Source organism: Globicephala melas, chromosome X (assembly GCF_963455315.2).
Source record: "Globicephala melas chromosome X, mGloMel1.2, whole genome shotgun sequence".
Classification (NCBI taxonomy): domain Eukaryota; kingdom Metazoa; phylum Chordata; class Mammalia; order Artiodactyla; family Delphinidae; genus Globicephala; species Globicephala melas.
Genome location: NC_083335.1, coordinates 42,325,054 through 42,352,133, shown reverse-complemented (window position 1 = coordinate 42,352,133; position 27,080 = coordinate 42,325,054). Strand labels below are relative to the sequence as shown.

The 27,080-nt window shown below is 41.5% G+C and overlaps 2 protein-coding genes across 7 annotated transcripts in view; one reads left to right on the top strand and one right to left on the bottom strand.

The window, feature by feature from the left end:
- DRP2 (dystrophin related protein 2) overlaps positions 1-13,692 on the top strand; it is a 58,796-nt gene extending 45,104 nt beyond the window's left edge. For 4 of the 5 annotated variants that reach the window (XM_060292108.1, XM_060292109.1, XM_030840551.2 and 1 more), the window contains one exon: positions 197-1,543. In XM_060292108.1, the coding sequence (XP_060148091.1) occupies positions 197-321 (125 nt within the window). In that variant the 3' untranslated portion in view covers positions 322-1,543. Of the gene's footprint in view, positions 1-196; positions 1,544-13,412 lie in introns of those variants that run through there. The other variant, XR_009560657.1, reaches the window with a different exon arrangement.
- Positions 6,949-26,398, bottom strand: TAF7L (TATA-box binding protein associated factor 7 like). 2 transcript variants are annotated; one of them, XM_060292111.1, is made up of 13 exons: positions 26,305-26,398; positions 23,181-23,248; positions 22,267-22,345; positions 20,711-20,844; positions 19,943-20,069; positions 19,648-19,703; positions 17,093-17,134; positions 16,156-16,303; positions 15,708-15,821; positions 15,062-15,280; positions 14,753-14,865; positions 13,386-13,445; positions 6,949-7,875 (listed from the first exon to the last, which is right to left on the bottom strand). In XM_060292111.1, exons 2-13 carry the CDS (start codon positions 23,244-23,246, stop codon positions 7,831-7,833), a joined length of 1,203 nt encoding a protein of 400 aa, XP_060148094.1. In that variant the 5' UTR covers positions 23,247-23,248; positions 26,305-26,398; the 3' UTR covers positions 6,949-7,830. The 2 variants fall into 2 exon arrangements, with proteins under 2 accessions (XP_060148094.1, XP_060148095.1); XM_060292112.1 differs by lacking the exon at positions 26,305-26,398 and having other exon boundaries at positions 22,267-22,361; positions 23,181-23,236.
- Between the last annotated feature and the right edge of the window lie 682 nt (positions 26,399-27,080).

The window sequence follows — 27,080 nt, the reverse complement described above, 5'->3', positions numbered from 1 at the left end:
GGATGATTGGCTTATTGACTGATTCATTCATTTTATTCCACAAATGTATGTCGAGTACCTCATATGTACCTAAGCATCGTGCCGGGAAGATACAAATGCTATAGGTTCACCTTCAGCCGGCAGCATCCTACCTCAGCCCCTTGACCTCATAAGGGAATTTCTAGTTCTCTTCCCACATCTTTCTTCTCCAACTCAGATGATGTGGGGTCAAAGAGCCAAGATGTCAGCCTGTGCTTGGAAGACATTATGGAGAAGCTCCGCCATGCCTTCCCCAGTGTGCGAAGTTCTGATGTGACTACCAACACTCTGCTGGCCTCCTGATGGAACCAGATCCCCATCCTATAGTCCACGGTCCTCTCCCAGTTCTGGTCAAAGCCTTCCCTCAGCCTTCACCTAACCTTTCCAGTCCCCACTGGCCCCACATTCCTCAGCCGGAGTTATCTGGGCTCCAGGCAGCAGCAGGGATTCGATGGTATGCGAGGTGGGTGTGTGAGGGCCGGGGGAGGGAGAGGCATGATTCCTCTGACTCTAGAAATGTGCCCTTTAATCTTCAAGTTTGAGATCAATCCCTTAAGTACAATTCTGTTGCAGCCCAGGCTAATGGCACTTGGAGGCCATTCAGATGGGGAGCAGAGAAGCTGCCTTGCAGAGTGAAGCAGTGCCCATTGGCCCCTTTCCATTCTTCATGGAATGATGGATTTGGGGGAGCCTAATGACCCGAGGGCTCCAGCACTGTGAACACACGGGACTTAGCCCTACTCTCTGGCCCAACACAGGGAGGTGACACTGAAGACACTCCCGCTCCCCCCACAAAGTGCCCCTGAAAAAGTCTGGGCAACGTGTGTCATATAACTTCAGCTCAAAGGCATAGATCTAGTCATCCCGATGCTACCTAGATGCTGTTTCCTCCTTGAATATCTTCAGTTCCTTCTGCCTCAGTCCCTGGCAGACCTTTCTCAAGGGGGGAAACAGTTCATTCAGGTTCCTATTTTCACCTTATATTGGGAAACGTTAAAGAAATACTTATGGGCTTAGATATTTTCCCCAGATCCTCCTCTTTCCTGAAAACCTCAGCATCTCAGAGACCAGCTGATTTGCTCTGGAAACCCAGCTGAAGCCACCCTTGGCTCTCTAGTTGGCCTTCACAGCCCTGGGGGAGGGCCAGCCGCTGCTCAGCAAGGGGGTCTTCTCCTTGGGTGAGGAAGGGGAAGCCACCCTCTAGACTGGAGGAGCGTGACCACCCAACACCCTTTCAGGCTGTGACCCTTCTTTCTCTTAGGCTGAATCAGATGAGGTGGCTGATATCCCCCAGCTAGTCAGAAGGCAGATGCAACAGGCCATCCTGAATAGCGGCCCTTTTCTAGTATCCACGGGCTACAGATCAGGAAGTTGGCCACTTTCCACAGAGACAACAGCAAGGCCTTCCTTTGCATAAAACCGTTCTTTCTAACTCTGGAAGGTGAACCCAGTCCTCAAACTGAGCTAAGTCTTCCTAGGCAACATATACCATGATTCATTTATCCAGAAACTGTTCAGAGTAAATAGTGGGGGTGGGGGATGGGGGGTGGGCTTGGGGACTTTGAGCAGAGTCAGGACCCACTGAGGCAGCTTTCTACCAAAAGGAGCTTTATAACTTAGAACCCTGCAATTGACTTAATTTGCCTAAGTTTATATACATACATACCTATCCTACATATCTACTGTACATCAGTACTCCTCTGGCCTCACTCACACATTAAATTCTAATACCTCTTGAAGTATTAATGTTCTGCCTTGCTCTTTGTTAGTCCCAGCCTCTGGTTGGACAGACAGATGCCTCCTGGCTGCTCCCCTAGGATGTCTCTCCATTTATGTTTGAGGTGAGCTGTCCTCAAGACCAAAGCAACAGAAGCCTGTGGCCACAGAGGAATCTAACAGGAAGAGTCACTCTGCTCTCTTCATTCATTCCACACCTTGTTCCCTGGAGACATGGGCCTTGGGTGAATCTTCCTGGGCTCCTCTAAACAATGGTTCAGAGGCCAAAATAGAACAAATCCAAGCTCTACTCACCCCATGCAGAAAGGGAGGAACAAATAGCCAGGCTAAGACACAGAGTACATCCTCTTGCCCCTTCCAGTTTCTAAGTCTGGCTCAGGGCCTTAAGGAAAGTAGCAGTTGATACCAAGGTCAGGAGGGTGTGAGACGGTTGGGGTGCTGTCTTATAACCAAGCAGTAGGCCAGTGGGTAGAACTGCTGGGAAGGTAGATTTATCTACTGCTGGGCAGGGAAGGCAGTGGCTTGGGTCCAGAAGCCAAGGATTGCCTCCTTCTAGAATCACCAGGGGGCACTAAGCCACAGGTTCAGGGTGTCAGACTTCATCATGACATCTGCCTTAGAGCTCATGAGGTCTCTGGGCAGGAGCACTGGTGATGTATGGTGAGCAGGTGGCAGGTGGGCATCAAACACAGAGCCTGGACATCAGTTACTGGGGTCGGGCGCGGGGGAGCTATATTTGTAGGAGCCTAGATTGTAGGTAGGAATAGTATAGAGAAAATTTGCTCTAGGACACAGAGTTCAGGGTCTTTGAGGCATACGCCTGCCTAAGAGAAAGTGGGCCCTGTCCTAGGGCTGTGGAGACTTACCTGCTCAGCTGGTAAAGAGGGCAGAGGTTATGAAACAATCTTACCAGGAAAGTCCTGGAAAATCCTTTTCCTAACTGCTACTCCACACGAGAGATCTTGGGCTGTTGAGGGCCTGTGGCAACTGCAGTAGGCCATGGTAGAGAAGATGTAGATCTCGTTATGTAGGATTTGTGCTATAGGTAGACTGAAGCAGCAAGTCAAGAGTTGAATTCTCAGTAACAGGGTCAATGACACTTAGTGGTCCTGGGTTTACCTTGATGCCCAAGGTGAGTATATCGCTTGAGAGTCCAGTGATAGTCACTGCAGCATGTGCGGAGAGTTTTCCCACAGTGAGGTAAACGGGTCTTTGGGCACTGTGAATTCAAATTAAGGTGGGATTTACGGAGATGTGTTGCATGTTGTTAAGCATCTGTCGTGTATCTTGTCTCCTAGAGGTATTGTGTGTGATGCTGCGTAGTTTTTGGCCCCGTACTGGAAGGGTGGTGAAGGGAGTTGCTGGGTAGGCAACCTAATGAAAACCCCTGGCTTGTGGGATTAGCATCAGCGATAAGGAATGTGTTTGCTGGGGTTGTTGTCAAATAGTATCGGGGAACAGTTAGGATTGATAGGTAATGTATTCTCGACAGAATCTGGTAGAGGCCAAAAAACCATTATGAGGGTGCCTCTGCTTCTAGTGAGAGCAGAGTGGAGTCAGGTTGACTGGGAAATTATTAAGGAAGGCTGACTGGCTGGAGGACATCAGGCTGTTTGTTGTATGGTTCCCTAGAGAGGGTCCTACCCAGGAGGATATGCACCCTTCCCTCCAGAATGGAAAGACCTTCAAATGTCCATTTCCTTCCAGGCCCAAAGTTTGGAGATATTTCCTTGTAGAGAAACCTGTTTGAGTTTGTTGTACTTTAGGAGCTGGGCTGGCAGGCCATGGTAATGCGAAACCCTGAGGCCAAGCAGAGGCAAATCCTGGGAGATGGTTTCCTTCCTGATGAATTTTAAGGAATACCCATGATGCTTGAGGTGTGTGTTTGGGATCTGGGCTCCATAGTCAGCTTTGGGCTAGAGCATTCCTTGAAGAGGCATTCTCAATGGCAGACTCACGACCTCCGAGACCATTTCAGGCCAAGACTCTCATCAAAGTTCCCTTGACATAGGTGACAGATAACCAAGAAAGTAGCTACCTTAAGATGAACAGTCCTGGAGGAGAAAGTGGGGGCCCTGCCCTAGGGCTGTGGAGACTCACCTGCTCAGCTGGGCAATTCTGTCTCTGGGCCTTCCTGCCAAAATCTGGCCCTGAGAACAAAGGAATACTTCAGCTCCTTCTTGTTCTTTAAACACCAATGACTGTGGGAGAGGGAAAGGCTCAAGGCCAGGGCTCAGCTCCCAGTCTCCATCTCCTCCCACAGCTGCCGCATTTGGAGGGGCACCTGCTCAATGTCCTTGCTGTCCCCAGGGAAGTCTTGAGGCCAGACCGAAGCCTGCGATGCTGCTCGCTGGCTGCAAGGACTGGTCACAAGGATGGGATTTGGGGAAGTGGCAAGGGCCGCGCACAAGTCTAGAGAAGTTTGGGATGAAGGGGCGGGGCTGGAGACAAATTAGTTAACTTTGCCACTCACTGTGGTGCTTTTCCCCTTTCCCGTAAATTCTGCTTTGAAAAGAATAAATTCGTATTTGTTTACTTTGGTTCCTCTGGTTACACTCTTTGACTCTGACACTCCACATCTTTACCTTATTTGGGTGTGGGAGAAGAGGGTGGGGCCAAGAAGCCACAGGAACACTGCAAAACATAGGCCACCAGAAGAGTCCAACACCTACAGGACAAGAAGACACCCCCCACTAGCCCCATCCACCACTGTTACCTGGACTGGTCGCCTCTCAAAGCCCCACACAAATTAGCTAGTTATCAGCTCATGGGATGAGCTCTTTGTAGCAATGGTTCTTCAACACCATCCTCATCAATCTGAGGAATTTTTCACCAGCCTAAAGCATTAAGAGAAAAATCTGGACAATGCAGTGAGTTTCCATAAAGTTACATATAATCAATTTAAAAGTCTATCCTTTATTCTGAGATTATGGTTATATATTTGGGGGTGTGTGTTAAAATGTCCCTGTGAATTGGTGGCGATAGTTTTTTTTTTTAATGCCATTTTCTGGCAAAATAAAACCCTGTCAGTCCCTCCTCCCCACCACCAATTTTTCTTTCTTCACTGATCTATAACATCACTGTCCAACAGAAATATAATGTGAATCACATATGCAATTTTAAATTTTCTAGCGGCCATATTAAAAAGGTAAAAAACAGGTGAGATTAATTTTACTAATATTTCGTTTTACCCAATATATGCAAAGTATTATCATTTCAACATGTAATCAGTATAAAACCATTATTGAGATATTTTATATTTTTCTTTTTTTACTAAGTCTTGGAAATTGTCAAGTAAGCTGACAGATTTCAACTGGTAAAAAAGAACAGGAAACCCACATACATCCAGGCACTTTATTACTTAGAGACAGCAAAAGCAAGACCAGCAATGGGATCCGTTCCATGTCGCTGTTGCACAGGATGACACTGAAACAAAAGGGGCCAGATGACATGCAACATGAATGGCAGGACACCATGTTGCTGAGTACCAACTCCACACCGCTGCTAAGCAGCTCTATGGCCTGCAGCTGGACCCTCTGGGGCAAGGGCAGGGGAGTGGGGAGGCAGGCAGAAAGTCTCATGCTCACCAGAATGAGGGAGGCAGATGAGAAACTGCCCCATGACAGCCTCCCTCAATACAGGGAGGTGAGAAATGGTCTTGTCTCAAATCCTCGTGAGATTGCCTGTCTTCCCAGGTTCCAGGAGGATCACAGGGCATTCTGCCAAGGCCTGGGGCCACCTGCAGTTGAGCCTTGCCTATGTGGAAAGACACACCTCAATTTGGCCTAGGCTGGCCTAGCCATATGTCAAGTGCTCAAAAGCCACACATGGCTAGTGGATACCATATTGGACAGTGCAGTTCTGTAACATGCCAAAGTCACAATCACTGAGCTGTAGAAAAGGAAACCTTCATGATATATTACGTGTGTGTGTTGGGGGAGGGAGGGAGTCAGGGCGGCAACAAGCCTTGGGTGACTGGAGGGCAGTGGTGAAGCAGTTACCCAGGGTTACAAGACGTGGTAGTAGAGGGAACAGAAGGGCACCACAGATACACGAATTTGCTCCTTCCCGTTGTCTTCCCTTCCCCACTGCCTCTCAGCAGAGCTCTGGCTGCTCTTGGGCTACAGTATTGGACAGAGGCTGGACTAGGGCTCTTCTACTTCTCTCACCCCTGAATGCCACCTGTGGTCTATGTGCCACTCTCTCCGGCCTCAGTCTCTCCAGCCACATCCCCAGGGTACTTTTTATGTTTTTGCCCCAGTCCTATGCCATCCTTCATCTGGAAAGGTCTATCTTCTTTTCAAACCCTGCCTCTTCCCCCACCTTCTGCCTCTGACAAGTCCTTTTCCCTATTCTTTCTTCTCATCTTTTAAATTTTGGGTTTCTGAAAAAAAAAACTTCAAAAAACCATCTTGGTTTTCAAGCTATCCTCTAACTTTTCTCCTAATCTTGGCTTCATTTTGTTTGTCCATGTCTCTCGCCCTTAGACCCACTTCTTCCCTGCATTTGTCCCCAGCATTCCTTCTGCCTTCATCCCTTCTCCATAGGCCCTGCCCATGCATACTGACTTCCCCTTCTCTGCCCTTGGCTTATTACCTTCAACTTGGAATGAGAGAACTAAAAGTGGCAGAGAAATCTTGGGGGTTCATTTCCTAGAGTGGCACCGACTTCATCAATTGGGACCAGACCTGGGTCTAGCTGGGCTACTTCCAGAAAACCTTCAGATGTCTCTTGGTGACAAGCATTATCACCCTTGATTTCCAGATAAGGACACAGAGGCTCTAAGAGGTTGTAGGGACTTGCCCAAGGTAGGTAGCAGAGCCAGGATTCCAACCTTGTGTTCCTTCCACTACAACATAATTCAGTGCAAATATTGGAGCTGCCATTTTTGTTACTTCTCTGTACCTTCTCTCAAAATCCCAATGATTTATGGTGAATATGAGATGATCTGCTTAGTTCATTAGGAGTTATCCTAAGAGCTCTTTAGAAGGATGTCCCAGTGCTGACAGCATCTTCTTTAATTTCCTAACTGCAGAATTTATTGCTTGTCTCACCAGTTTCCTTTTGGATATGAATGTACTTATCATGGGAGCTGTTTAATAAAGTGACAGTAATCCACTTAAGAAATTTATTTATTGCTTAAGGAATACAGACTATAAAATCTTAACATAGCTGAAAATCACCAAACTGGCCCAGGGTTTTTAAGGAAGTTTTCACAGGCAATACAAGTATCTGTTTTTTGTTCGGGTTTTTTTTTTTTTTTTTTGCCACGAGGCTTATGGGAGTTCCCAGACAAGGGGCTGAACCCAGGCCATGGCAGTGAAAGCCTGGAATCCTAACCACTAGGCAACCAGGGAGCTCCCACAGGTATCTGTTTTTTTTCCTAACCTTTTCCGATGGGGGTTAGGAAGAAGAGGCTCAGAATAAGGATAACAGCTCAGAATATCATCTCTGTTCTAACTAGTCCCATAGCTGCCAAATAACAACCAGACACAATCCTAAAACCATTAACAACAGAACAAAGATAGCAGCAGCAAGAAATCATCCCTGAGCCGGAAAGCAGCCATTAATGCCTGAACAGAGACAGGATACAACCTAGTATCAACTGCTGCCAAATAGGCACTTATTCACTGTGGCAGGTGCTAGCCCATGGTAGAAATGGTTTGACTCTATGTTTTAGGAAATATTTGGAACAAACAGAAGAAGAAAAAGCTAAAAATCTATGCAAACCAGCTGTATAGCCTTCAGGTTAGACTGTTTGCCTTTGGCAAGCATGGCTGAATCATCTGAGACACCATAAAAGAGAAACAATTTAAGTTAATTCTCAAATTGATAAAGAGAAGCAAAGTCCCATAGTTAAGTTGGGTCTTCAGGTCTACTACTTTTTAATACTTTGTCCCTTTCTACATGGCTACAAACTTTGAATATAACTAGCAAAAAAAAAAAATGTTCAGAGAAACAAATACAAATGATGCAACATAAGGCAATGAAAGGAGAAGAAACAGGTACAATTTCATCTAGGTCTTCAGTCTGGATGGTGAAGCCAAGGTTTGTGTGCCAGGCTGAAGGCTCTCCTCACTTCTTCAGAAAATAGTTCAGTCTTTTCCGTAGATAAATGAGCTGTAGGGAGAGGCAGAAAAACATGAAAAATTCATCTGAAATCTTAAGTTCCATTACTTGATCTAGAATTTACTTATATAAACCAAAAAGGAAGACTGTAATTTGGCATTTATAAGGTTATCTTAGTCTTACAATGTTCCAAAGAACAGTGCCACAGTCAAGAACACAAACAATGATGCTGTCCTTTATCATGCCAAACTTATAAAAGGAAGCTTCAAAATTGAATATACTAAAGAAATTAAATATGCTTGCTGTTAAGAATTTGTACTTCTGGGAAGAGTGTACAGAGGTCACAGCTCACTGTAGGGGCAAAGGAGATGGGATCACTGTAGCCATAGTCTAAGACTCAGAAGATAAGGCAGTTGTGATAGCCGATTGCCCCACTGAACGCACCGTGTCTTAAACCGAGTCGTGGCTGCTGCTTCCTGCCATGTTATGAGACCCTTGAAAACTGGCTCAGAGTCCTAACCAATAACAAGTCTGATGACGTTCTACTTACCCTGATGCTTTTTAAGTCAGAAGCCTTGAACATTTTGTGATGTAAGATTTATTTTTTTTATTTACTTGAAATGGCAAAGTGACCAATAACACTCAGGTATACTGTCTTTGAGACAAGGATTGTTTTTGAGTATTATTCAATTTAGCTCACCCCATATCAGTGTGGATTTTCATTTTGTGGAATGACAGGAATGGAGCATTACAAAATGATCCTGTGCTGGACATGAGGTACCAAACTGCTATAATTGCTAGCTGTAGTAATTGAGAGCATCTTTTCACTCAGATGCTGACCATGATTACCACCACTGACTTCTCCAGTTCTTTCTCCTTTATTGGCACTTTCTCCTCCCACCACCTCCTAAAGGGAGGTTTTTCCTTAGGTTCAGACTTCTTGCTGAACAGTCAACCTGGCTAACTCATCTATCCCCACAGCTTCAATGATCATTTCTATGCATGAGGCACTCTCCAATCTCCCATTTTAAAAAGTGCTTCCAACTCAACTCATCATCTTCTCCATCCTCCACCCCCCAAGAATCCTCTTCAAGTTGTCTTCATTCCTGTTAGTGGCTCACCATTTTCCAGTCACCCAGGCTCCTTGTTCCCTTTTTGTCCTGGAAATCCAATCAATTTTTAAGTTCTGATTCCTTCTATCACTTGCATCTTCCTCTAGTCTTTCCCCCCTCCAATTTCTCCTATATACTGCTAGCAGAGAAAATTTCCTGAGTTACTCCCCAGGTGAAAAAGCTTTTAGGGCTTATTATGACCTACACCAAAAATCTAAACTCTTAAGCCTGGCATCACCACCTCTGAGCCATTGTGAATGCTACTTTCTATACAGAATGCCTTCATTTCTCTATCTCTTTATTAGAACCTTACCCACCTCTTAAGGCCCCAAACACCATCTCTCCATGAAGCTTCCCCTAATCTCCATGGACAAAAGTGAGCTCTCATTCCTTTAAATTCCTATCCCTCTCATGTATTTCTCCCCAACTGGAGGCAGAGACTATGTCATAAGCATTTTGTAGTTCCCTGTGGAACCTAGCTTTAAGTAGGTGCCCAATAAATCTATGTTGAATAAATGAGCTAACATAAAGGGTTCTAAGTGAATAAAGTTTACAACTGTAGTTCTATGTTGAAAATAGCACTCCCCAATACTAACTACTTACATGTAGGAAAACAAAGATGTTTAGTGGGTGCTAAAGCAATCCTGGCATTAACTGTTCACATGGCTGTTTATAAGCAGTACTTGGATGAGTGATGTGCTGAGGGGAAGGGAATATACAGAACATAAGAATTCTCCTGGCCTTGTTTGTATGGGGATGAGCATGGGGAATGGCATCACTACCTTAAGAGCTCTATGCTCGGGAATTCCCTGGCGGTCCAGTGGTTAGGACTCCACACTTTCACTGCTGAAGGTGCGGGTTCCTGCAAGATGCGCGGTGTGGGCCCCCCCTAAAAAAGCTCCATGCTAAGTCCATCCTCATAATACGACCTCCAGTCTCTTTAAAACTGTTACTCTACCCTCAACAGTATAGGGCTGGAACCAGCATACATTTCTATACAGCTACTTGACCCTCACTTATCCCACACTGCCCTCTTTTCTTTTCACTCTGCTCACTCTCTTGTGGCTTTAAATGATAGTCTTTCAAGTTAGAAATCTGGCATACATCCTTAATGCTCTTTTCTCCTTCAACACTCAGTAATTGGCCCAATTCCCATCAATTCTACCTTTAAAATACATTCTCTCATATATAAATGTTCACAACAGCATTATTCATGGTAACCAAAAAGTGGAAACAACCCAAATGTCGACTGATGGATGAATGGATAAACAAAATGTTGTATATCTGTACAATGGAATATTATTCAGCCATAAAGTGGAATAAAGTACTGATACATTCCACAACATGGGTTAACCTTGAAAACATTATGCCAAGTGAAAGAAGCCAGACACAACAGACCTTGTAGTGTATGTTTCCTTTTTTTTAAAATTTCTTCAGCATCACTGTATTTCTTTTCTTTTTTTTTTTTAACATCCTTATTGGGGTATAATTGCTTTACAATGGTGTGTTAGTTTCTGCTTTATAACAAAGTGAATCAGTTATACATATACATATGTTCCCATATCTCTTCCCTCTTGAGTCTCCCTCCCTCCCACCCTCCCTATCCCACCCCTCCAGGCGGTCACAAAGTACTGAGCTGATCTCCCTGTGCTATGCAGCTGCTTCCTACTAGCTATCTACCTTACATTTGGTAGTGTATATATAGAACTACCATATGACACAGCAATCCCACTACTGGGCATATACCCTGAGAAAAACATAATTCAAAAAGAGTCATGTACCAAAATGTTCATTGCAGCTCCATTTACAATAGCCCAGAGATGGAAACAACCTAAGTGCCCATCTTCGGATGAATGGATAAAGAAGATGTGGCACATATATACAATGGAATATTACTCAGCCCTAAAAAGAAACGAAATTGAGCTATTTGTAATGAGGTGGATAGACCTAGAGTCTGTCATACAGAGTGAAGTAAGTCAGAAAGAGAAAGACAAATACCATATGCTAACACATATATATGGAATTTAGGGGGAAAAATGTCATGAAGAACCTAGGGGTAAGACAGGAATAAAGACACAGACCTACTGGAGAACGGACTTAAGGATATGGGGAGGGGGAAGGGTGAGCTGTGACAAAGCGAGAGAGAGGCCTGGACATATATACATTAACAAACATAAGGTAGATAGCTAGTGGGAAGCAGCTGCATAGCACAGGGAGATCAGCTCAGTGCTTTGTGACCGCCTGGAGGGGTGGGATAGGGAGGGTGGGAGGAAGGGAGACGCAAGAGGGAAGAGATATGGGAACATATGTATATGTATAACTGATTCACTTTGTTATAAAGCAGAAACTTACACACCATTGTAAAGCAATTATACCCCAATAAGGATGTTAAAAAAAAAAAAGAGTCATGTACCAAATTGTTCATTGCAGCTCTATTTACAATAGCCTGGAGATGGAAACAACCTAAGTGCCCATCTTCAGATGAATGGATAAAGAAGATGTGGCACATATATACAATGGAATATTACTCAGCCATAAAAAGAAATGAAATTGAGCTATTTGTAATGAGGTGGATAGACCTAGAGTCTGTCATACAGAGTGAAGTAAGTCAGAAAGAGAAAGACAAATACTGTATGCTAACACATATATATGGAATTTAAGAAAAAAAAATGTCATGAAGAACCTAGGGGTAAGACAGGAATAAAGCCACAGACCTACTAGAGAACGGACTTGAGGATATGGGGAGGGGGAAGGGTGAGCTGTGACAAAGCGAGAGAGAGGCATGGACATATGTTTCCTTTTTATATGAAATAACCAGAATAGGCAAAATAGGCTAGTAGAAAGTAGATTAGTGGTTGCCTAGAACTGGGTGGGGGGGTCGTGGTGAGTGAGAGGGTCAGAAGAAACGGGAAATGACTGCTAATGGGTACAGGTTTCTTTTTTGGGTGATAAAAATGTAAAATTGATTGTGGTGATGGTTGCACAATTCTGTGAATATACTAAAAGCCATTGAATTGTACAATTTAAATGGATGAATTGTATGGTATATGAATTATATCCCAATAAAGCTGTTATAACACATTTTTATTGCCATTAAATATATATATATATTCTTTCCAAATGAAATAATGCCATTTGCACCAACATGGATGGACCTAGAGATTATCATATTAAGTGCAGTAAGTCAGAGAAAAACAAATATCATGATATCACTTACATATGGAATCTAAAAAAATGATACAAATGAACTTATTTACAAAACAGAAATAGACTCACAGACATAGAAAACAAACTTATAGTTACCAAAGGGGATAGCAGGAGGGGGGAAGGGAGATAAATTAGGAGTTTGGGATTAACATATACACACTACTATATATAAAATAGATAAAAAATAAACAACATGGACCAACTGTATAGCACAGGGAAGTATACTCAATATCTTGTAGTAACCTATAATGGAAAAGAATCTGAAAAAGAATACACACACACACACACACACACACACACACACATACATATATATATAACTGAACCACTTTGCTGTACACCTGAAACTAACACAACACTGTAAATTAACGACATTTCAATAAAAAAAGAAAAAATATTTATTCTTTCCATCTCCATTGCCACCTCCTTATTTCAAGTTACCATCACCTTTTATTAGACGACCCCACAGCCTCCTAACTGGCCTCCCTGCTTCTAGTCCTGCCCTCCCACAATCCATTCTCCAGATAATAATCAAAGTGATCTTTAAAACTTCTAAATTAAATGTGACTCTCCTGCTTAAAACTCTCCAAGGGCTCCCCATTGCACTTAAGACTAAAACCCATCCTCCTTATCATGGACTGCAAGGGACCATACAATATGGCCTCTGCCTACTTCTCCAACCTTACTTTAAGTCACTCTCTTCCTCGCTTTAAATACTGCAGAGGTCCTCAAAGAGGCCAAGCTCTTTTCCAATGTGGGACCTGGCATACACTCCACCCAAGAAGCTCTTCATACACTTTTTGCCTGGACTTTTCCTTCAGGTCTCTTAAGTATCACTTCCTCAGAAAGGCTGATTATGATCTCCCCAATTTAATTCAGGACTCTATTCAGATAGCACCACTGACTCTTTCTCCTTCACAGCCCTTCTTTATGATTTGCACCTTTATATTTGTATGATAATTTGTTTGCTGTTGATCTTCCCTGCTAGACTGTTAGCTCCATGAGGAAAAGTATTGTATGTGTCTTATTCAACACTGTGTGTACATCCAGTGCTTTCCACTTAATAGACATTCAATATCTGCTGAATGAACAAATTTTCACAAAGACTTTGTTCCAACCTGCTACCCTCATTTAGAAGATTTGGCCACTACTGTTCCTGTGAAAGAACAGCCAGAAATGAGATGGGGGGTGGGGTTCTTTGCATCAAATATTTTCTGGTTGATGTGAAAACACACTTCTCACCTGCTCATTTTTTTGTTTTTCCTGTAGCTTAAGCTGCTCCAGCACAGACTGTAAATGACTCTGGAAAACGAATTATATAAAAGATGAATGCTGAGTCTCAAAGGAAAAGAGAACCAAGAGAGACAAAGAGTTTGGCAAATAATTTGATAAGTAAGAAAACTGTCAGTTGTAACAAAAGAGTACTTTTAAAATAGGATTTGGAAAAAGAATGTCTCTATGTGTATAACTGAGTCACTTTGTACAGCAGAAATTGGCACAACATTGTATATCAACTCTACTTCAATAAAAACACATTTTAAAAAGGATTTAGAGTATAAAAACTACACTCTCCAACTGCAGGGCCATTCGATTTGATTTTATACACCCTACATGGCACTTTTTTTCTTGCCCTAAAACAAAGAGTTAGAATGCCTTCATGTTACCTTTTTCTAGTTTAGCACAAATCCTTTGACTGTGGTGACCTACTTAAAGAGCTGGCTTGGAATCTGGTGCTGACTCCTTCATTCCCCTGCACTAGGGCAGAATATTACCATTCTTAACTACTACTGCACACGACAACAATCATAATACCATATATCTGTATCTTTCAAAGTATGTCCACATCTATTATCTAACTTGGTTATTCTGAAGGACAACACTCTAAATAAGTATAGTTCTGTGTCAAGTTGCTCCCCTTTGATGACAACAGCTCTACAGAAAAACAAATCTGGCAAGGAATTCTCCAGATGCTTCAGAATTTCCCTCACTATAAAAAGAGAAGCAAACATGGCCTAAACATACATTTTCCTTTTGCTGATATGTGTATTAATAAAATATGTATTAATGCATATTAATAAAAATAAAGCATGATATTAATTTTTGTTCAAGCAGGCATCATAAAAATTTTAAATTAATTTAGTTTCTCTTTCATTGTAATGAATATGTTTTGGTACAGAGCAACAGGGTTCAATCTATGCCCTACCACTTACTGTGGTCCTTGGCAAGTTACTTAATCTCTTTGAATTTCAATTTCTTATCTATAAAACGGGAATAGTGACAGCACCTATATTTCAGGGATGTCAGGATGAAATGAGATAATACACGTAAAATGCTTAGCTCTGTACATGCCTTTCACATAGTTAAATGTTCAATATTGGCAATTATTATCTCAAGTCTCCTGGTCCCCTCCCAAAAATGCTTATATAAGATGATCAAAAATACTCAGGTAAAAGGAAATAGGGCTATCTTTTATTAGGGGTATCTAAGAGGTTGTTCAGGTTCATGAATGAGCCAGAATGCTGCACAGAGATGACATGAGTGGAAACACAAAGATGGGATTTTGAAAGTAAGATATCAGGATATATTTATACCAGCCAACAAGAATTTACCTTGAGCATTAGGTTTTCCACTTTCATAATGAGCTTCTTCTGTCTTTGTGCTTTGCACTGAATCTCTTGGAGTTTTTTCTCCACGTAATGAGTCTGCTTCTGAATTTTCATGACTAACAGAGATAGACAAAAACTTCATGTATCTAAACATGGCCTAAACTAGTGGACCAAGATCCAAATAAACTAAAACTCCACTACACATCTGAGCAATAATTTCTCAAACTTAACTTTGCAACTAACACGTGTTTAAAGTCAGTCTTTAGTACTGCCACCCACTCTGTCCCACCCCTTTGTTTTTCCCTAACTTACCCATTGAGCTGGTTCCCTCCTTTGCCTCATACTGGCCAGATTCAGTGAACTTGTCCTGTAGCTCCCTTTCCATATACATTTCATAATAATCTTCTTCCTCTTCCTTGTCTTTATCCGCATCATCATAGTCCTCCTCTCCCTCTTCATCTTCCTCCTTATCATCCTCAACTTCACTGTTACTGCTAGAGTCATTGACCATCTCCCGAAACACACCATATTCTATGGGTTTTAAGCAAAAGGAAGGTGAAACCATCTGAAGCTTTTCAAATAATTCCCACTCCAGCTGCAATTATACTCCCCCTCAAGTTTACTGGGCAACCAATGAATTTTAAAAATAATTTTTCTCACAGGAAGATTATTCCCTTTATAAAACAAGGACAGGAAAGGCAAAACACTGTAACATTCATTCATGTACTCAATGATCAAAATAGTCAGAGAATCCAAGGGCCCACAGGAATTTAGAAGAGCAGAGATGGATGGGATATTAGAACCCCAATCTAAAACCCCTAAACTTGTGGGACCAATATGAGGAGAGAAGGGCAAAGGCACCCTTTTTCTGTGATTGGCCTGAGTTTACAGAGAATGGTCCTACACACAGTCAACACCTGCCCTCTCTGAAGCTCCTGCTTTGCCTTTATTAATGCACCTGGTAAGGTATGACGCTGCTTACAGCCACTCATTTCTGGGGCTATCTCAAAGCCTGGAATGAAGCCTTGACTTTCTATTTCCTTGGTTTCACCTTCGGCAATGACCTCCCATCCTGAAAGGAGAGGCAGTCAAGGAAAAAGCAGAAAGAAAGCAGAAGGCAAACTTGAAAGGGAAGAGGCTCTCTGGCTGAAAGTGCTATTTAATTTAGTCCAACTTCAGGCCATTTGTATCTGGATTCCTAGTATAGAAAAGTGCCTTATACTGAATTACGCAAGTAAATAATTTCTATTACATGAATGTACTGTTCCTAGCTAGAAAGTAACATTTCCAAAAATCATAAGTTCTGTACATTAACATCAGCACACAATATCAGAAATGAGAGCTTGTCACCAAGTGCCTTCTGGGTGGACCAGACTACACAGAAAATATTTAGTATAAAAGGATACGGACACTGATAGCTTCAGCATCTGAGTGCAGTAGTCTTTTCACTTCCTTTTCCACATCAGGAGGTTCAACATGCTGAACCAAAGTTGGAGAAGAAGGAATACCAGTACCATCACTTAACACCCTGTGTTCTGCAGAAATGTCCTCTTCCTACATACAAATGAATTCAAATAATTAGGCCTCTTTAAGATACATCCAATCAAATTTCTACTTTGAACAATGCTATTTATGAAGGAAACTTTGATCAGGGTCTATATTTTTGTACAGTAAGCTTATTTTTTCCCAATCAAATTACTTGAGACATTTAATCTTTTCAATCTGCAACTCTATATTAAAGACCTCCTCAGAGGCATGACCCTTAAGCCTCAGTTGTTAATTATTTGTGCTGACCCACACTGGCAAAGAACTATAATTTTTTTGTTACTTGGAAGTAATTTGGTTTAAAGATCCAAAATCCCAGATTCCACTTCTCCACATCTTTATTATTAGAGAGTTTCCTATAAAAACTGGGTCTTAGCCACATATTCTCCCTTAAATCCAGTTTTAGACAATTATCTCCACAGCAACCAATTCATCATGCCACAAATAGAGATTAGAACTTTGAGGGGGAATAACTAATTACAAACAACTGCTGGTAAGAGTGAACCCTGGCTTCCAAGAAATGGTTTTTAAAAATAAATATCACAGAAAAGAAGCAGATTAAAATACACAGGGTCACTGATCAAATTGTATCTTTTGCTCTTGGAGTTGTCAGACATTGAACAATGAATTCATTTTTCAGTGAATCAAATTCAGTGTATGTGTATGGGAGTGGGGGTTACAGGTGAGAAGGAAGGCTTGAAAGCAATCTTTATGATTTTTTTATTTGTTTGAAATTAAAGAGCTGTGAAATAAAACACAGCATAGGTTAACAATAAAGTTATATTACGATTTGTCTACCTCAGGAAAGCTGACTTCTTCAGTTTGTTTGATATCAGTGACCTATGAAATAAAACACAATGAACAATGAAGTTATATTATAATTGTTGTACTTTACTAAAGCTTAAAGAGTTCTAGAACCATTCTTAATGTAGTTTTTTTTTTTCTTTGCGGTACGCGGGCCTCTCACTGTTGTGGCCTCTCCCGTTGCGGAGCACAGGCTCCAGACGCGCAGGCTCAGCGGCCATGGCTCACAGGCCCAGCCGCTCCGCGGCATGTGGGATCTTCCCGGACCAGGGCACGAACCCGTGTCCCCTGCATCAGCAGGCGGACTCTCAACCACTGCACCACCAGGGAAGCCCTTAATGTAGTTTTATATTTAGTAGGCACTCAATGAATGCTGTTGACTGACAGTATAAAACCAGAACAACCATGTTCATAGATTAAACATAGTAAAGCTATTGATCTATAGGTTTAATGCAATTCCTATCAAAATTCCAACAAGGTTTTCTATAGACATAGACAAGCTTACTCTAAAATGTATATGGAAATTACAGACTCTAGAATGGCTACAACAATCTTGAATAAAGAAAAGTGAGATCAGTCTTCCTGATTTCAAGGCTTATTACAAAGCTACACTGTGGAATCGGTGATCAACACAGATTAATGGAACCCAGAAAAAAATCTCACACGAATATGCCCAACTTAGTTTTTACAAAGGTGCAGAAGCAATACAACGGACAAAGGGTAGCCTTTTTAACAAATGGTGCTGGAACAATTGGACATGCAAAGGGGAAAAAAAAAGAACAACCTTGAACTAACCCTCAAACCTTTTACAAAAATTAACTCAAAAATGGATTGCAGACTTAAATTAAATATAAAACTTAAAAAAGATAGGAGAAATCTTCAGAATCTGGGCTAGGCAAACAGTTCTTATACTTGACATGAAAAACATGATCGTTAAAAGGAGAAATCAATAAACTGGACTTCATCAAACAAAAAACCTTTTGCTCTTTGAAAGACCCAGTGAAGAACATAAAAAGACAAGTTACAGACTGGGAGAAAATATTTGCAAACCACGTATCTGAAAACTAGTATTTGAAATATAAAAAAGAACTCTCAAAACTCAACAATAAAAGCAATCCATTTAGAAAATGGGCAAAAGGCATGAACAGACACTTCACTGAACTGGACATATAGATAGCAAACAAGCACATGAGAAGATGCTCAACATCTTTAGCCATCAGGGAAATGCAAATTAATACCACAGTGAGATCACTACACATCTATAAGAATGGCTAAAATAAAAAATAGTGACAACACCTAATGCTGGTGAAAATGTAAAGAAATTGGATCACACATACATTTCTGGGGCAAATGTAAAATGGTGCAGCCACTTGGAAAACACTATGGGTAGTTTCTTATAAAACTAAACATGCAACATACCCAGTAATTGCACTCCTGGGCATTTATGCCAAAGAAATGAATACTTATGTTCACACAAAAACCTGCTGGCAGCTTTATTTATAATAGTCAAAAAATGGAAACAGCCAAGATGTACTTCTATGAGTGAACAATTAAGCAAACTGTGGTACATTCATAACACGGCATACCACTCAGCAATAAAAAGGAATGAATTATTGATACATGCAACAATCCACATGGACCTTAAGGGAATTAATCTGAGTGGAAAAAAAAAAGCCAGTCTCAACTGTTATACTTTGTACGATTCCACTTATATGACATTCTCGAAATGACAAAATTATAGAGATGGAGAACATATTAGTGATTAGCAGGGGTTAGAGCCTGGTGGTTTGGGGTGAGGAGGAGATGGGTGTGGCTTTAAAAGGGCAAGATGAGGGATCCTGGTGGTGACAATACTGTTCAGTATCTTGACTGCGTGGGTGGATACACCAACATACACATGGGATAAAATTGCATAGAACTAAACACATGCACACACATACACAGGAGAAAGCAAAACTGGAGCAATTTGAATAAGATTAGTGAATAGTAATAATGTCAATTTCCTATTTGTGATACTGTACTATAGTTTTGCAAATGTTACAATGGGAAGAACTGGGTAAAGGGTACACAGTATCTCTTTTCTATTGCTTACAACTGCATGTAAATCTACAATTATTTCAAAATAAAAAATTTAATTAAAAAAGAAGCCAAGGTATAGTACTCCTGTAGTTTGCCCAGGGTTCTACAAGTCTGAGTTAAGGTTAGAAATACAACCACAATTCCCAATTCTCAGGTTCTGGATGTGTTCACTTTAAAACAAGATTTTGCAGTTGGAAACTTTTAAAAGCGTTAGCAGGAGTTTCAAGTTCATGACACATCTAGATCCCTAAGTGACTACCCTATAACTTCAAGGGTCAAGTCTGTTTTTGTTCTTTACATATTTCCAATTGTTAGCACACAGTGCCTGGCATGTTGCTCATACTCAGCAAATGTTTACTGGACATATAAATGACTGAAAAAATGAATACCCAACTGACTGTCTCCCTTCCCCCCCATTCATAATCCTCTTCCAATCCAACCAGTAGACACAGAAATAGCATGGCACTAACCTCTTTTGTTGTTTTGCAGAAGCTTCTCTTTTTGACATTCCTAAGTGGTGGAGTAACTAAAATAAATTCAACATGGTGAAATGTATATATGACTGATGGTAGTCACATATCTGTCTGAATTTGATAAGGTTATGCTCTAAGCCACTGGCTCATGACACGACTCGTTCCTTTAAGAGTGTCTGGATGCCTACTGAACCAAATACCTAAGTGTGGTAACAGATCCCTGGCTCACAAGTAATTAGGATCCAGCAGATAAATGTAGTTAGCCAGAATGAGCAAGGGACTGATGACTTACTGCCATGCTTCCAGATATGTTTTTTCTGTCTCTCCTTTTTACTTTTCCTGATTGCTTTAAGATCAGTAGAGGTAACCGGTTCTTCAGGATGAGAGTGGACACCACCATCAGCAGTGCACACAAGCATCTGCATTTAACAAAGACAAAGAAGTTGACTGTGGCCACAAATCTTGGGTTAGTAATGGATAATGATCATTCTTACCACCAGAAATCCTGGAGCACAAAAGTAAGGAGAATGCTACTTGGCATTTCCAGAAAACCAAGTATTACATACACTCGTATGCATTCTCTCTCTATCTCGGCAGCACAGCATATGGACTCTGAGTTTGTTGTTGTCTTTTTTAGCTCCAGTGCTTACCACTGCGGAAGGAATGTGTTGAAAACAAGATATATCTTAGCATTTTAATTTATAAAGGAAACAAAAAATCAACAGTAGAGATGATGAATAAGAACCAATGTAAACCTCCAGAGTTAACAGCACACTGCTTTAACAGGAATTTCAGACGAAGATCCCAGATGCTCATATTTTTCAAATAATGAAAGGCACTATAAATGGCAAACAGGAGGCTCTAAAAGCTATTTGGATAAAGTAGTGAAAAGTGATGGATCAAACACCAAACCAGAACAGGACATTGTATTCCCCGTGCAATTGAGCTGGAAATTAGAAATGACAAGCAGGTGAAAAGAGAATTGAAAGAAAGAAAAGGAGGGAGAAAGTAAATCCTTGAAGGATGTGTGGGCGAGTAGATTAAGAAAACTTGTCCATACCTGGGAAATATCTGCCATTTTATAAAAAGTTGTTTTATCCAGAGTTTTCAGGCTTTCAACAACACAAGGCAAATCAACCAGCTTAGCAGATAGTGAGACATCTTCAACCCCAACAACTGCATGACGTCCATCAGCTGAACAGAAGTAGAAAAGATTAAAGCTGACATCTTCCCAATGTACTCTCAAGACTCCTGGGGTTTGAATAATGAAGACTTATGGGGGACAGAGGAGTCTTTCATTGAAACTTACTATTTCTCACAATGCCAGAATTGTGTACGCAATTAGTAACTTCCCACAGCAAAGAAGGCAGAGTATATGGAGCTCTTTTTTTCTAGTTTATGTCATTCCATCAAAAGTAGCTGAGTTTCTTGGTCATGGTTGTGAACTAAAGTGAATGAAGTGGTAACTGTTTCATTCTCATCTTGAAAGGCCAACTCCATTCATTTAAACCCATTCGTTTGGATACCATTAGGAGCATTCGATCATGTCATTGTACATGGGTGTTTTCAAAGGGTTGGGTAAGGGGAGGGTTGATTCTAGAATAGTACTAATCAGTCTCAAGTTATAATCTCTAGTTAAAATTCTAGATAAAATTCTAGATAAAAATTCTAGATAAAATTCTACACAATCGCGAGAGAGAGAGAGAGAGAGAGAGAGAGAGAGAGGAGAGAGAGAGAGGGAGGAGAGAGAGAGAGAGAGAGAGAGAGAGAGAGAGAGAGAGAGAGAGAGAGAGAAAGAGTCAGCTATATACTGACAACTCTGAATCCTGCCCAGATGTCTCAAACATGAACGTCTCTTGATACAAAAGGATTCAAGTGTAATCTTCTAATATTAAGTGAAAAAAGAAAGATGCAGAACTATGTTTGACATGATCCTTTTTGTGTAAATTATCTTTAAAAATATAGAGAGATTATTTATACGTTGGTATTATGCATAAAAGTTTTGTCTATAAGGAAACACAAGGAGAAAAGGCCAATATTAGTTATCCTTGGCATTGAGGTTGAGGCACTGTGAAGGATAGTTTCACTTCTCCTTTTGAACCTTTCTGTTTTATTTGAATTTTCTAGCCATGCATTTGTATTCCTTTTTTTAAAAGTGTCAGTAAGGGCTACCAGAGTGGTGGGATTATGGGCCATTTAAAATTTTATTCTTCATATACTTCTCTGTATTTAAAACTCTAATAAATATTATTTAAAAAAGATAAAGATATGTCACTTTTGTAAACAAAGAATAGTACATCCACCTGTCATTCCCCTGGACAGTCAGAAATCACAAGTTTCATATAGGAGACAATCAGCAGTATGCAAATCCCACAGTTGACCTCCAAGTTCTTCCTTATACACACCATGATAATTACCTCAAGTTGTATAAGTTCTACTTCCTTTCCTCTTAAAAGGAAGAGATGGAAGTGACTGAAGCCTCTCTTTGAGTCCATCAAGACAGAGACCACATTCTATTCTTTGTCACATACTTGGTATCTAGTATTGTGCCTGACACATAGCAATCCCTTAATAAATTACTGTTCAATGTATGGTGAATGGATATTAACTACTTACACAATAAGTCAATTTTCAGTTTATCCTTCATGGCAGCACTTCCAGACCGTATTATCTTTCTGGCAGTAGAAGCATGTTCCTAAAAAGGAGGTAGACTGAAAAATCAGAAGGATGAATTGTCTACTTAGCAGGTAATAGAACAGATATGTCAGAGACAGTCCTCCCTTAAATAGAACCTTAAACTTCCGAAACGTTAGGAACAATGCCATGTACCATGAGATACTGTGCACTGGGTAAGTCAAGTTAGGATGAGGTTGACTCTAATCTCATTGTTGTCTTTTAGTAGCTACAGATAATGCCTTCTCCTAGCTGTACCTTCCTGTTTCTCACTGTTACCCTTCAAGTTGTAGTTGCTACGGGAAGGCTTAGCTGCAGTTTACTGGCTATATTAACTAACCCTAATTAGGGAAATACCTTTCTGAAGCCCATCCTTAATGTACCTTTCTTAGACTAAATAATACTTAAATACAGGTGTCAATAGGGGAAGAGTCCCTAACACAATGCTGAAATGAGCTTCAACAGCCTTGCATGATGATGAATTTGAGGAGACAGTGCTAACCCCTCCATTGCCCCTTTTTGAGGTGACAGAAAGGAACTCTCTTTTAGAAGAGTCTTATCTTGGCTGTCCAGTGAGCAAGGCTGTTGGCATCTGTGATAAGTGACTGAATCCATCATTGTCCCACCTGTTTGCCAGGAAATCAACCCACACAGTAGGTGGCATGTGCAGGACAAAAGAAATGCTGCTTAAAGGAGTACACGCTAGAATAGGACTGCTAAATACAACACAACTCCTGGGAAACAAATGTTCTTGGTTTTTATAGCCTACATTAAATAATCAGAAATTCTACAGAATCCAAGCAGGGCTGATACTTATGCCCTGAAGATATTTGGCCTGAGATACAAGGGTTTCTTACCAGAGGCAGACGCAATATAAACTGCTTCTCAAATTCGTAAGGAGGTTCATCCTGGCTTCTACTCATCTCTTGTTTTTGAGTTCACGAAAACAAAAACAAAACCAACAGTTACCAAAAACTCCTCTTGCCCCCTCTACTGACCACTTCTGGTAAAATTATACAATATCTTGCTGATAACCCTCACTGGAATGATGTGTGTACAGCTTCAAAACACTTTATTTGACATAACTTGATTATTTATAAAGTCACCTTATCTCCCCTCCCATATGTGCAGATTTTCCAACGTTAATACTAATTACATGATAACAAATGAAGTAAGAGCTGTTACACATGATTTAGTCTTCTTAATATTCTTAGACTCTCCGGTAAAGGATTAACTCATCAATACAGTGGTGACTACCAAAGCAAGTAAGCTACATACCTCTGCAGAGAAGACTGCCAACCAAAGGCCAAAATCAACCCCAAAAACCACTGGCAGAAATGCTCTATGATGATTTGAAGGAAACAGAGCTTAATTTTCAGTATTTCACCTTAATGATCAATAAAATGGTAGGAATTAAACAGTCCGTGTGAGAGCAGGCAGCTTTTTATGACTCTAAAGCCAACATCAACAGCTCCGAGCTATCTCGGGGAAAAGTTAGGAGCCCCAGTCTTATGGCTGGGCTATCTATATAAGTACATCTAACTTCATGGAATAGACTCATTTCTGAAGGGATGATAATGAAAAAACATAAAATCTAATTTGATTTATTCATCACTAACATTTACTGCATGCACTCCATGTGCCAGGCTCTACATTGAGTGCATAAGGTCTATTATTTCATTTAATCCTCACAACCACCACTTATTTGAAATACCCCTAAGAGCCATTTGAAGGAATCCTAAGATGAATCCATACACACACACACACACACACACACACATATACACACACACATATATATATAATGCACATTCTGTAAAGTGAATAATCTCCAAGTTGATCTTTATTTTTTCATCTTATTTTCCATCTATTAGGGATATATCTGTAGTGGCTTGCATTTTGAGTTTTAGGGCCCACACTACTTCTAAGGAAATTTTTTCTCAAAAATGGAAAAAAGTGGGCTTCCCTGGTGGTGCAGTGGTTAAGAATCTGCCTGCCAATGCAGAGGATGCGGGTTCGAGCCCTGGTCCAGGAAGATCCCACATGCCGTGGAGCAACTAAGCCCATGTGCCACAACAAGTGAGCCTGCGCTCTAGAGCCCGCGAGCCACAACTACTGAGGCCTGCGCACCTGGAGCCTGTGCTCCACAACAGGAGAGGCCACCGTAATGAGAGGACTTCGCGCTGCAGCAAGGAGTGGTCCCTGCTCGCCGTAACTAAAAAGAAGGTCCGCATGCAGCAGCAAAGACCCAGCACAGCCATAAATAAATAAATGGAAAAAAGCAGTGTACATATATGAAAACTGAAAAAGTTTCTTATGTTCTAAGGACACTATGCTATACACCAAGTTATAAAATCTTATAATTTAAGTTAGATGAAAAGCTCCACATAATGTATAGCCCCTAATACTCTGTAAACCATTAATTGAGTTCTGAGTTTTGAATTTGAATCTCACTTAAAAGCACTGGAACCTTTTTAAAAAACACATACAAGTGAATATAACAAAAAAGAAGCAGACTCACAGATATACAGAACAAACTAGTGGTTACTAGTGGAGAGAGGGAAGGGGAGGGGAAATGTAGGGGTAGAGGATTAAGAGGTACAAACTATTAGGTATAAAATAAGCTACAAGAAAAAAAATAATAAAATAAGCTACAAGGATATATTGTGCAACACGAGGAATATAGCCAATATTTTATAATAACAATAAACAGAGCATAATCTTTAAAATTGTGAATCACTATATTGTACATCTGTAACATATAATATTGTATATCAACTATACTTCAATTTAAAAACATTGGAAAAAGTGGGGGGAGGACAAAGAATATTTAGCACTACCAGTTAAAATAGAGAAAAGGAAAAACAAACAAACAAAACCTCATACAAGTGAGTCTGAGACCCTATTACAGGTAAACCATTCACCAGTTATGATTTCAGTCCTTTAGGCTGACTTCAGAAACTACCAGAAAGGCATAGAAAGCACAAGAGAAATCAGGAGTGAAAAATCAGACACCCAGGATGGGAGGGTGGGGTGGGGGGGAGGAGAGAGAGAGAGAAAAAGAGAAAGGGAGAAAAAGAGATTGATTATTTGTGATAGCCATTTCTCTCCTTTTCCTGCCTCATACAGTTACACACACACACACACACACACACACACACAACTAAATGTAAAGGTAAGGGGGAAAGTTAATTAAAATAAAATAAATTGAATAAAAAATCTTGGGACTGGGTACATTGCCTAACATAAGAGTAACAAACATTTAAGGTTGGAAGCAGAAATACAGATTTGAAGAACTAGCTGCTAAGCAAGATTTTATCAGATCAGTAGTAACTTTTAGATTTATCAGCAGAATTAAGACTAAGGCATTTTGTTCATTTCAGTGCCTTCTGGCAACTCCTCTCTTATGAAAGAAAGAATGTAAGAACTGGAACCATTTCAGAGAAGGTAGACATCCCTGGTAGAAATGAGTTTTAATGATTTTTTAGATTTGCTATCTGCATTTATACAATGAACTGGTTGCATCATATTTCTTTTAAGAAAAGCCATCCACATTTTTCCAGCAAGCACTCTTTGATACCTAATTAAATTAACAGGGCCTCTCTCCACCATTCACCGCCCCCACCCAGCCAGCTCCATCTCACTTCATCAGAATTAGAATTGGAATCAGAATTATGATTAAATGGAGGGCGCCTGACCGCAAGCTCCCATTAGCACAAGTCAGCACAAAACTAAATTGGTAGTTTCTCAAGTTCATAGCTGCTAGCTGCAGTTTGGAGGCAATGACCACTCCATCCTTATCCCAGGGGCACTAGGCTCCCAAGGGAAGACCGCAGCCCTAGGCTTTGATCCCATTTCCCTAGAAAACCTCCCACCAGGCCAAGGGGCCCTAAGCCTTCGCGCCACCCCAGGTGGGCTGGCAAGGGAAGAGCAGCGAGCAGCCCTTGGCGCCTCGTTGAGCCCTCCGACCGCCGGACTCACACGCCCCTCAGCCGACTCGCGCCGGGACGGCCTCTCTGCACAGGGTGGTTCCAGAGGGAGCGAGTGGGCTCCCGGCGGCGGGCGGACTGTGTGGCGACAGGGAGGAGCCTCGCGCCCAACCCCTCCCCACACTTCCGCCACCGCGGATAGGCGGATGGCCTCGAGGCGGCGGCCAGCTTGCCGCGTGCCTGGGCGGTAACTCGAAGGGTGCTGATTGCGGCCGCTCAAGTACCTCGCGGAGCAAGGCTTCAGAACAAATACCCGGGCTTCCCTGGTGGCGCAGTGGTTGAGAGTCCGCCTGCCGATGCAGGGGACGTGGGTTCGTGCCCCGGTCTGGGAGGATCCTACATGCCGCGGAGTGGCTGGGCCCGTGAGCCATGGCCGCTGAGCCTGCGCGTCTGGAGCCTGTGCTCCACAACGGGAGAGGTCACAGCAGTGAGAGGCCCGCATAACGCAAAAAAAAAAAAAAAAAAAAGAACAAATACCCTTTACACAGGGACGACCCTTGGGTCGGCCACGGGGGTTTTACCAGCACACAGTGATAACTGTAAAAGGGGTGGCAGAATCGGTTGCTCCACAAATCTGTTAGGTTGGACCGATTTGTTCCTTGGTGACGCGACCTCGCCTGGTGAAAACTACACCGCCGCGCAAACGCATTAAATAACTAGAATCCGCGCCCAAACTACTCTAACTAGCTGATCCCTTCGAAACAGTCACTATTTTACATCTTTTGGACAGAGATACAGCGTACTCCGCTTATTTCTCTTAAATGGGCA